The sequence below is a fragment of the Muscardinus avellanarius genome, assembly GCF_963383645.1.
Source record: "Muscardinus avellanarius genome assembly, chromosome: 22".
Lineage (NCBI taxonomy): Eukaryota > Metazoa > Chordata > Mammalia > Rodentia > Gliridae > Muscardinus > Muscardinus avellanarius.
The window spans coordinates 3,031,875-3,043,532 of record NC_137808.1 but is presented as its reverse complement, the minus strand read 5'-3'; the positions used below and the strand labels follow the sequence as shown (position 1 = coordinate 3,043,532).

Sequence of the window (11,658 nt, the reverse complement as noted above, 5' to 3'; positions counted from 1 at the left end):
GGTCAACACGGAGAATCCTCGCCTAAGAAAATATAAGACGGACATGGAGAATCCTCGCCTGATACGAGACAGAGCACAACCTTAAGGGGGTTTCTTTCTTTCTTTCTTTCTTCCTTTCTTTTATGGTGTTTCTCTCCCTGAAAGGCACCTGGTTCAAGAACTAAGGGAGTTCCTCAGGTAAGTTCAAGTTCAACACAAATGTGAAATATCCCACAGAAGACCTGTTGCTTGACCTCTTATACCACGAAGTAAAAACTTAAAGAGACTGCCTGGCAGAGTTCCGGCTACACCATTATTCTCCAGCGAAGACCTTCCTTCATCACACTGTGAAGATGACTTGGGGGCACAAACAGAATGACAGATGATCTCCCTGCCGCGGGACCCCAAATCATGGCAGGGTATTTTGGGGAAAGCCAATGATCCAGTATCAGAAATAAGGGCGACGCTTTCGATGCCATCAAGGAGAGGTGCCCGGCGGACCGCAGGCCCCTTTGCATAGGATTTCCTTCCCAATCCTTCTAGCGTAGAGGTAGCAATACTGCTGGCTCGGGGGCGCTGGCGAAGGCAAGAGACGTGTGCCCTGCGTAGGAGCCGGAAGATCGATCCAAAGACAACCGCCTCTTGTGCTTAAAAACATCAGCGTGTCAAAAGAAAATCAGGGCATTTTATTGAACAGGAGGGAAACACTGAAGTGTGTAAGAATTAACCAGACGTCGGCAAGGAGTTGGGCAGAAATTCCTACAGCACCGTGGACACCGGCCGGCTGCCCCTTCCGCTGCAGCTGGTTTTGACGTGGTCGGCTGTTCCGATGCTGAGGCTCGGCTCAAGAGGGGGCCACACAGACAGCGATCAAATCAAACCCACCATCTTGTCAATCTGTCGCATGTAGATGCTCTTTAGGGGCAGGGAGTACCTCCTCTCATCGGGGACACGATTGCACTACGAAGACAAAAACGATGATCAAGCCGGGCGTGGTGGGCACGCTTGTCATCCCCGCGCTGGGGAGGCGGAGACAGGAGGATGGCGCAGGTTCAAAGCCAGCCTCAGCTACTTAGTGAGGGTCTCAGCAACTTAGTGAGACCCTGTTTCCAAATAAAGTATAAAATAGAGCTGGGAGTATAGCCCAGAGGTAGAAAGGCCCTGGGTTCCACCCCCAGTACCACACACACACACACACACACACACACACACACACACAAACCAACTCATTTTCATTAAAGGTCTCTTTTTGCCTCATGTGATGGTATTCATCTATAATCCCAGTACTTGGGAGGCTAAGACAGAAGGATCACAGGTTCAAAGACACCCTCAGTAACTCAGAGACTCTCAGTAACCTAGCAAGACCCTTTTTCAGAAAAGAAAAAATAAAAAAAGGCCCAGCCTGATGGCATACATCTAAACTCCCAGTACTTGGAAGGCTGAGATAGTAGGATCAATCGCAGGGCTGAGGCCGGCCTCAGCAGCTTACTGAGGCTCTAATCAACTTAGCGAAATCCTATTTCCAAATAAAAAATAAAACAAGGCTATGAGTATAGTCCAAAGGTAGAATTCGCCCGGGTTCCATTCCCAGTACAACAATAAATAAATAAAATAAATAAAGGCCAGGGGGATGCCTCAGAGGTAGAAAGCCCCAGGTTCAATCCCCAATATCACCCCCCCAAAAAAAGCTTCTTTTCTCCCCTTCAAAGGACATGTGTGTCTTGAGAATCAAACACGTTATCCCTGAACCAACTGTCCACATACATTAATTACACACTTCTTCCCCAGAGAAGTATTTCCCCAGGGCTTTGCACTTAAACTCCTGTGATGTCCGGGGCCAGCCCCTCAGCTGGTCCCACGCCGCCCTATACTTCAGTAGGGATGACTCCTTTTGCCTGAACAGCCCTCTGGGAAGCTCTTCCCAGCTGCAAACTCCTGCTCCGTGCGTCTCTTCCTTGACTTGCTCAGATGCTCCCCCTCCCGGCCATCAGGGTGTCCAGAGTCAAGGCCTCGGCCTTAGCCCCAGCACCTTGCCCAATGGGACCTGGCGTCTGAGTGAGGTGTGTGCTTTCTTTTTTTTTTTTCTTTCTTTCTTTTTTTTTTTTTTTTTTTTTTTTGGTGGTACTGGGGTTCCTGGAAGCCCTTCTATCTCTGGGCTACACTCCCAGATCTATTTTTACACTTTTATTTGGAAACAGGGTCTCCTAAGCCAGCGCATATGGCTGGCTTCGAACCTGCGCCATCCTCCTGTCTCCGCCTCCCCAGCGCGGGGATGACAAGCATGCGCGGGGATGACAAGCGTGCGCCACCACGCCCGGCAGAGGTGCTTTCTAAGGAGACGGCACTGCCAAGGCCGAGACCCTGCTCCCCCGTGTGATCCAAACCTCTCTGTGCCTTCTTCGTCTACGGTGGGGACATCAGAGTACCCACCCACATGGGCCCGCGTGAGAAATGCCGTACTTACGCCTGGCACCTGGTAAGCCTGGGGTTGCCTGTTAGTTACATCTCCCCCCTCCTTCCCCTTCCCAGGTGTTTTCTCTCCCTGCACGTGTGCAGCGGCCCTGGGAAAAGCGACTCACGTTGGAGCTGGAGTTGATGACCCTCAACTCCTGAGATTTCGACCTGTGCACAAACTTTTCCTCTTGGTCCTGCCCTCCATCTTGGGAGAAGAATTCCTTCCAGGGTGATTCCCGGAGATGTCTGTCCACAGACACAATGTGACCCTCTGTGGTAAACATGTATTTGGTTCCAGATTTGTGGACTGGGTTCTCTTCATCAAACAGCTAGAGGGAGAAGAGGAAAAATGGAAAAAGATAGAACTGGATGGGGATGCGGCTTAGTGCCACGGCACCTGCTCACCGAGCATGTGCTAGGTCCTGAGTTCAATACCCAGCACCACCACCACCCCACGAAAACATAAAGTACAACTGGTGACTGTAGAACATCTGGAACTGAGTAGGGCCGCACCTACTCAGAGATGCAAGAAAAGGCATCAATTAACTTTTGGCTACAAGGCAGGATAATCTGTTCTGCTTAGACGTAGCCGCCTGGGCCTGCCCCACCCTCTACACTCCATCCACACCTACAATTCAGAACCCCAAGGTTAGGACCAAGGACCGGTGCTCATAAAGGCTCTGTGGACGATTCTCCTAAGACCCCCGAGTGTCTTCATACTACGATTATTCTGAAACAGGATCTTGCTACGTTGCTAAGGGTCTACGTTGCTGAGGCCGGCCTCACACCCACGATCCTGTCTTAGCCTCCAAGTTCTGGGAATGCAGGCGTGCGCCACTGCCCCCAACTGGCCCCACGCTGACCTGCGCCAGCTAGCTGCAGCCCCAGGAACCACTGAAATGGACGACAGAATGCACCAGTGCTGCCGCTCCCTCCGAGCCCTCCCACAGGAGCCCCTGATGCTCTAAGCCTCCGCAAGTGTCCTTTGTACGTGGCCATCCTTAGTCAGGCGGCAGAGAGAGCCAGAGAGCGGCTGCGTACACAGGCACCAGGCATGCAGGCAGCGACTAGACAGGAGGCGGGACCGCAGTCCAAGCCTCGGCTGTGCCCTATGTCACCCCAAGGCCGTGGGCAAGCTACCTGACGTCCCCAAGCAGGCTGAGCTTCCCATAAGGGAAGAGCAAACCTCGACTAGGTGATCCCAGAGGTTCCTCCTGGTCCAGAGATTCTTTCTCCCCACGCTTGCACAAGGAGTGCCTAAGAATCTATCTGTGTGGGGACTCAGCCACGAGCACACACACTGAGTAGTGAGGAGGGGCCACGAGCACCACTCTGGGGCTGTGCGTGCATACCTCGCACGCACGGGGGCTGGCCCGATCCACACGCCACAGAAAAGCAGGAGCAAGGCAGGTCACTGCCCTGCTCACAGGAGCCTGCCCAGTCCCCTGCCAGCACTTCACACGGCTCCTGAGCTCAGCATCCCCGGAGTTGGACCCCATGAAGGAAGGCAGTAATAGTCCTTGTCAAATCCACGCGTGCTGGGCGTGGTGGAACATACTTGTAATCCCAGTACGTGGCAGGCTAAACAAGCAGATGGAGGTTCTCGGCCAGCCTCAGCTACTTAGGGAGAACTTCTGCAACCTAGTGAGACCTGCTTTCAAAATAAAGAATAGCCGGGCGTGGTGGCGCACGCTTGTAATCCCCGCGCTTGGGAGGCAGAGACAGGAGGATCGCGCAGGTTCGAAGCCAGCCGCGCGCGCTGGCTTAGGAGACCCTGTTTCCAAATTAAAAAAAAAAAAAAAATGTAAAAATAGGTCTGGGAGTGTAGCCCAGAAGTAGAAAGGCTTCCAGGAACCCCAGTACCACCAAAAAAAAAATAATAATAATAAAAAATAAAGAATAAAAATTGGGCTGGGGGTGGAGCTCGGAGGTGGAATGCCCCCGGGTTCCATCCCCAAACCCGCAAATTAATTAATTAATTAATTAAATTAAAATAAAATAAAATAGGGCTGGGGGTATAGCTCGGAGGGAGACTGCCCCTGCGTTCCATCCCCAGCGCCGTAAAAATAAAAACGTAAGTAAAGTGCACGCGTCCCAGAGAACGTGGCATGTCCAGAGCACAGCGATGCCCAGGCAGTGTCTGTCTGTTAGAAGGCTGCAAAAAGGCTCTGGCTCCAAGCAGCCCCGACATCTCCCAGTTAACCTCACAACAAACATACCAGATACAAGTATTTACAGGTCTCACTGAGAAAGAAGCTCTCCATCCGGTCCTCTTTGGACTTGTCGATGACGTGATGCAGCGTGGCGTACCCACACCTGCAAGACAAGGGTCTGTTAGGCCTGCCTCCGCTCCTGCCCACCGCCGAGCCCGGCGGAAGCACAAGTATTCTAGGAGCGTGACAATCAACTACTCTCCACAGGATTCTATAAAAATGGCAGTAGCTGGGGTTAGAGCTCAGGGTCGAATGTCTAGCAGTCACAAGGCCCCACTGCATCTCTAAAATTGATTTCTTTTTCTGTTTTTTGGGTTTTTTTTTTTTTGCGGTTCTGGGGATGGAACCCAGGGACATTCGACTTCCGAGCTACACCCCCTGCCCTCTTTTTTTATTCTTTATTTTGAAACAGGGTCTCACTGAGTTGCGAACAGCCTCACTAAGTAGCTGAGGCTGGCCGCGAACCGCGGACCTTTGGTCTCAGCCTCCCGAATGCTGGGATTACAAGCGTGCGCCACCACGCCCGGCTCGATTTATTCTTTAGGTATCCTAAAACAGTGTTTTCTTAAGAAAATACTTATTATACAGAAACAAAAGCAGAACTATCCAGGTATGGTGGGGCACAGGCCTGCAGTCTCAGTACTTGGGAGGCTGAGAAAGATGGATCACAGGTTCGAGGAAAGTCTCAGCGACGTATTGAGACCCTGTTCCAAAATTAAAAATAAAAAATAGAAGCCGGGCGCAGTGACACACACTTGTAAACCCCAGTAGTTGGGGGGCTGAGACAGGAGGATTGCGGGTTCAAGGCCAGCCTCGGCTACTTAGTGAAGCCCTCTGTAACTTGTTTCAAAAGAAAGAATAAAAAAAAATAGGGCTGCGGGCTTAGCTCGGAGGTAGAATGTCCCTGGGTTCAACCCCCAGGACCACAAAAAATAAATAAATAAGCAAGCAAGACTGGGAGTCCGGCTTAAAGGTAGAACGTTCCTGGGTTAATCCCCAGTACCACACACACACACACACACACACACACACACACACACACACACACCAAAAAAAAAAAAAACCAGAGTTGGGTACATTGACGCACACCTCAAGAGGCGGAGGCAGGAGGATTGCAAGTTCCGGGCCAGCCTGGGCACCTTACACCCTGTCTCAAAATAAAATATAAGGGCTGGGAATGTAGCTCAAGGCAGAGCACTTATTTAGGGTACGAGAAAACCTGGGCTTAATCCCTAGTGTTAAAAAAATAAGAGAGAGAAGCATGCCACAAAATTAAAATATAGTGTATGTATTTTCTATATCCATATATGTACACATCATGTAATATATTTAAAAAGTTATATACTTAAGTGCTGACTACAGGTATCTCTAGGTTGAGATCATAATGAGAATATTCTATATCTTAATATTTTCTATGCCCCTTAAATGTTTTAGTTTATGTGTTATTTGCAAAACTAAGAAAAATGAGTTACTGCTGAAATCTTATTAAAGGGGGGGGGGGCGTAAAAAGTAATTCCTGGGAATTACCCAGGATGACGGCGTTCTACACCACAGGTAAAGCACTTCTCTACAAAATTAACACTCATGCTCCGTAAGTTAACGATCTGTTTATAAATTAAAAATACGAACTAGGATATCTCCCCAGAAAAACTCCAAATAAATCACAAGTGGCCGAGAGAACAAGGAAGGAACTTGAAGACTGACTTGACTTTTGTGTACTTTTCCAGACTCTGCAGAATGTCCATTCCCACGTGGAGGTAGAAGGGGTTCTTGGTGGCCTAGAGAAAACACAGGAGAACATGATACCGGCCGTCAGCGGGCGCCAGGAGGTCAGGGATCCCCGGGAGACGCGGCCGGCGGAGCAGGCTACGCTCTGCCTCCCCCAGGCGGCCACTGTCAGAGGACGCAGGTATCCTGAGAGCTCCTGTTCACTCTTCTACCACATCTTGGATTGTGTGTGTGTGTGTGTGTGTGTGTGTGTGTGTGTGTGTGTGTGTGTATGCACGCGCACACACGAGTCTTATTGGGGATTGACCCAGGAGTGTTCTACCCCTGAGCTATACCCCCAGGTCTATTTTTTTTTTTTTTCCAGGTCTGGGGATGGAACCCAGGGGCATTCTACCTTCGATCTACACCCCCTGCCCTATTTTTATTCTTTATTTTGAAACCAGGTCTCACTGAGTTGCAGACGGTCTCACTAAGTGGCTGAGGCTGGCCACAGACCTGTGATCTTCCTGTCTCGGCCTCCTGAATCCTGGGATTACAGGTATGAGCCACCATGCACAGCTTCACTAAGGTGGCTGAGTGTCCCTACATTGCCGAGGCTGGTCTTGAACCTGCAATTCTCCTGTCTCGGTTCCCAAATAATGGGATTACAGGAGTGCACTACCATGGCCGGCTATGAAGTCTCTCTTTAGACATTATTATTACTAGTTTCATAATATTTTCCCTTTTTTCATCTGGAAGCAAAGGCATAAAAAAATTTTTGAGAGCTGGGCGTAGTAGTGCACACCTGTAATCCCAGTACTTGGGAGGCTGAGACTGGAGGATCACAGGTTCCCGGACAGTCTAAGCTACTTAGTGAGGCCCTCAGCAACTTAATGAGACCCTGTCTCAAAATAAAAATTTAAAAATAGGGCTAGGTGTGTAGCTCAGAGGTAGTATACCCTTGGGTTCAATCCCTAGGACCGCAAAAAAAAATAAAAATAAATAAGCAAACTACGGATGGGGGTGTAGCTCACAGAAGAATGCTCCTGGGTCCAATACCCACCACCACAATTTTTTTTTTTTTTTTTTTTTTTTTTTTTTTTTTTTTGGTGGTACTGGGGTTCCTGGAAGCCCTTCTACCTCCGGGCTACACTCCCAGACCTATTTTTTATACTTTTTTATTTGGAAACAGGGTCTCCTAAGCCAGCGCACGCGGCTGGCTTCGAACCTGCGCGATCCTCCTGTCTCTGCCTCCCAAGCGCAGGGATGACAAGCGTGCGCCACCACGCCCGGCTTATTTATTTATTTTTGAGGGGCCTCTGAGGGCTTATTTGTATGACAGTTACCTAGCATTTGGTAAGCCCTGAGGTCTATCCCTGGCAATCAATCTATCTTTTTTTTTTTTTTTTGAGGGTCTGGGGGTGGAATCCAGGGGCATTTTACCTCCAAGCTACACCCCCTGCCCTATTTTTTTTATTTTTTATTTGGAAACAGGGTCTCACTGAGTTGCAGAGGGCCTCACTAAGTAACTGAGGCTGTCTGCGAACCGTGATCCTCTGGTCTCACCCTCCCGAATGCTGGGATTACAAGCGTGCGCCACCACGCCCGGCTTCTATCTATCTATTTATCTATCTACCTACCTACCTATCTATATAGGATACAGTAATCAGTAAGAATCCTATGACCAGAGTTTGTAAAAAGCAGATTTCAGCCAAGAACAGAACACACTTATAAGCCCAGGACTTGGGAGGCTGAGACAGGATGGATACAGTTTCCAGACCAACCCCAGCAATTAAGTGAAATCCTGTTTCAAAATAAAATAGACAGCTGGGCATGGTGGCGCTTGGGAGGCTGAGACAGGAGGATCACGCAGGTTCGAAGCCAGCCTCAGCTACCTAGGGAGGCTCTTAGCAACTTAGTGAGACCCTGTTTCCAAACAAGATATAAAATAGGTCTGGGAGTGTAGCCTGGAGGTAGAAAGCCCCTGGGTTCCACCCCCAGTACCACAAAAAAATAAAATAAATAAAATAAAATAGGGCTGGGATGCAGCTCGGAAGGAGAATGCCTCTGGGTTCAGACTCCGGCATCTGTCAAGGCCTACTGAACTGCGTGGGAAGCCAGCTTGTCAACACGCTGAGCGCTCCTGGCGCAGTGTTTGTGAGCAGGGAAGACTCTGAGGATATACGTGTGCATGCACAGAGCCTACGTGGCCTCAACTGTCAGGGAGCAGACATTTCAGAGTTAAAGTGACATTCCCTCTGGCACTGAGGCAGTTGCACAAAAGATGAACATTGTATTGTTTTAAACATTAAACAAAAATAAGCATTCAGATGAATCCCAGATAACTTCTTCCACAAATAGCAGAGTATTCAATCTGTCAAAATAACTACTGCATAGACCAGGGTTCCACGGCACAAGGGTACCAAACTGCACCCCAAAATAAGGTTCTTGGGTGAAAAATATTTGGAGCACACAGAATAAAAATCTTTTTGAATATTTAAAGAGGTGCGCCAGGTGTGGCAGCACACGCCTGTAATCCCAGTCCTTGAGAGAAACAGGACGATCCCAAGTTTGAGGCGAGCCTCAGCCACTCGGCGACACCCTGTATCAAAATAAAAACCAGGCCAAGGTGTGCTGGTGCACGCCTGTGATTCTGGTATTGGGGCGGCTGAGATAGGAGGCTCACAGGTTGGAGGACAGCCTTAGATAGTATTAAGACCCTGTTTCAAAACAAAAACTAAAAGGAGCTGGGGGTGTAGCGCAGAGGTGGAAGGCCCCGGGGACCAATCCTAGCGCCCCCCCATGGATTGGGCTTCAGACACTTTCCCCGCCCTGTATAAGCATGAGTGTCACTGAGCCCTCGGACGACGGGAGGCGGTAACTCCGTGGAGTCGCGTGAAAGCCCCGCCGTTGCTTGCTGAGCTCCGGTACCTGGTAGAGGAGATACGTGGACTCCACCAACTCGGGCCTCAGCGGGTAGAAGAGGACGTCCGGGGCCTGAAGCTGCCAGTTGTACCTCTCCGGGAGGGCCCCGTACCGCTTCCAGATGGCGTAGTAGAAGGCGTGCAGGCAGATGGCGTCTTCCACGTCTCCTATGAGAACCTAAACAGAGGACACAGGTCACCGCTCTGGCTCCGATCGGACCCGCACACACAGCTGGAGACAAGACAACACGACAGGGATGACCCACGCAAACAGATGTCCTCCAAATCTGGTCCTCAGGGCCACCCTGCCGTGGACCGCACACAAGTCTGCTTAAAAACAGAACAGCCGGGCCTGAGGGCGCACGCCTGAACCCCAGCACTTGGGAGGCTGAGTCGGGAGAATGGCAGGTTTGAGGCCAGCTTCGGTAACACTGTGAGGATCTCAGCAACCAAGCAAGACCCTGTGTTTCATTTATTGATTTATTGATTTATTGATTTTTGGTGGTAGGTACTAGAGATGGAATCCAGGGGGTTTCTACCCCTGGGCTACATTCCCAGACCTATTTTCTATTTTATTTGGAAACAGGGTCTCACTAAGTTGCCGAGAGCCTCACTCAGTAGCTGAGGCTGGCTTCGAACCTGTGCGATCCTCCTGTCTCAGCCTCCCAAGGGCTGGGATTACAGGCGTGCGCCACCACGCCCAGGGACCCTGTGTTTTAAAAGGGCAAAAAAAGGGCTGGTGGTAGAGCTCGGAGGCAGAATGCCCTTGGGTTCAATCTCAATCCCTGGTACCATTAAAAAAGAAAAAGAACAACAGGGATGCATCATCTAAAATTCACACACAGTTACTTTTTGGGTAGTTTGGGGCTTAATTTACTATGTCTCCGTTCAGTATCCCAAGGACAGGATTCTTAGCAAATCTGATTACAAATCTGATTACCTGCAGTCCGGGGAAGAAGGCCTGCAGGGAGTCGATCCAGGTGTTCATGAGCCGCCCGCTGAACATGTTCACGTTGACGTAGAGAGGGGGGTCTCCTTCCCCTTCGTTACAGGCTTCTCGCCTACAGACCCAAGGGCAGCCCAAGCGTGAAAGGACGGCTCGCCGGGGTAGCTTCGCTTCACTGAAATCAACCTGACATTTTCCCAACGCCTCCTTTAAGCTCGAGACCAACTGCCTCTAGCTGCGTATAGGAGGCTCTAGCGGAATATGACATCCATCCTGGAATAACAGTCATCATCTCAGCCTCTGTGAGATGTCAGGACTTCATCCTGTATTACGGAGAGCACCCTGACAAGCAGGTGTAAGGACTCTGCTCTGCAACAGAACTGATACGCCGTGTGGGTCTTTCTGGGGTTGGACCTGTGTAGAAAAACCTGTTTCTTTCTGTCCGGAGCCTCTTGAGGACTTCATTGAGGAGGACGTTCAGAAATTGCACACCAGAGCCAGGCGCGGTGGCTCACGCTTGGAATCCCAGCATTTGGGAGGCTGAGACAGGAAGACAGCCTCAGCTACTTAGTGAGGCCCTTTGCAATTCAGTGAGACACTGTTTCGAAATAAAGAATAAAAAATAGGGCTGGGGGTGTCGCTCGGAGGTAGAATGCCCCTGCGTTTCAGCCCAAGGACATTAAAAAAAAAAAAAAATGGCCCTTCTCTTCTTGTAGGGACATGCCTGTGTCTCAGGATTGGTCTGGGTAACCAGCTGTCTGGCAGAAGGGCTGGCATATCATTCAGACTGAGTCATGAGGGCCTATTTTTCTGTCTCTCTCAACTCACTCACCCAGCAGCTATGAGACAGAGAGGCCTCAGTGGCAAAGAACGGAGACCTGGAGCCCACAGCCGGCTGGAACTGAAGCGTGCCGGCCTCCGCCCCAGTGAGCCGGGAGACCCTCCAGCCCCATCCGCGCCAAGTGGCTGGGACCCTGGCCAACAGCTTAATGGTAACCCTCCTGCAAGGTCCCGGCTGAACCCCTGGCTCTGCGGCTCCCAGGCTCCTCCCTGTGTAAGCCACTAAGTTTGGGGTATTATGCTGTGCGACAGGTAACTAATACAGATCTTCACCCCAAAGGAATGACAAAAGACTCAGAGGGAGGTAGAGTGAGGGCACCGACGGACGGACCTTGGTAGTTTATGTTAAGAAAAATGCCACAGAAAGCCCAGCCTGGTGGCGCACGCTTGTCATCCCAGTACTTGGGAGGCTGAGACCGGAGGACCGCAGGTTTGTGGCCAGCCTCAGCTACTTAGCGAGGCCCTCTGCAACTTAGTGAGAACCTCTCTCAAAATGAAGCGTTAAAAAATAGCGCTGGGGTGTAGCTCGGTGGCAGAATGCCCCAGGTTCAATGCCCAGTTCAAAAAAAAAAAAGAAAGAAAGAAAAAAGAAAGA

General features: G+C 50.3%; 1 protein-coding gene across 1 annotated transcript in view; it reads right to left on the bottom strand.

The window, feature by feature from the left end:
* Positions 1-786: 786 nt before the first annotated feature.
* EDEM1 (ER degradation enhancing alpha-mannosidase like protein 1) overlaps positions 787-11,658 on the bottom strand; it is a gene marked incomplete at its 5' end in the record, with an annotated part of 30,253 nt that continues 19,381 nt past the window's right edge. The window contains 6 exons of the mRNA XM_080718262.1: positions 787-939; positions 2,559-2,762; positions 4,653-4,749; positions 6,351-6,424; positions 9,285-9,455; positions 10,218-10,338. Of these exons, the coding sequence (XP_080574388.1) occupies positions 850-939; positions 2,559-2,762; positions 4,653-4,749; positions 6,351-6,424; positions 9,285-9,455; positions 10,218-10,338 (757 nt within the window). The 3' untranslated portion in view covers positions 787-849. The remainder of the gene's footprint in view (positions 940-2,558; positions 2,763-4,652; positions 4,750-6,350; positions 6,425-9,284; positions 9,456-10,217; positions 10,339-11,658) is intronic.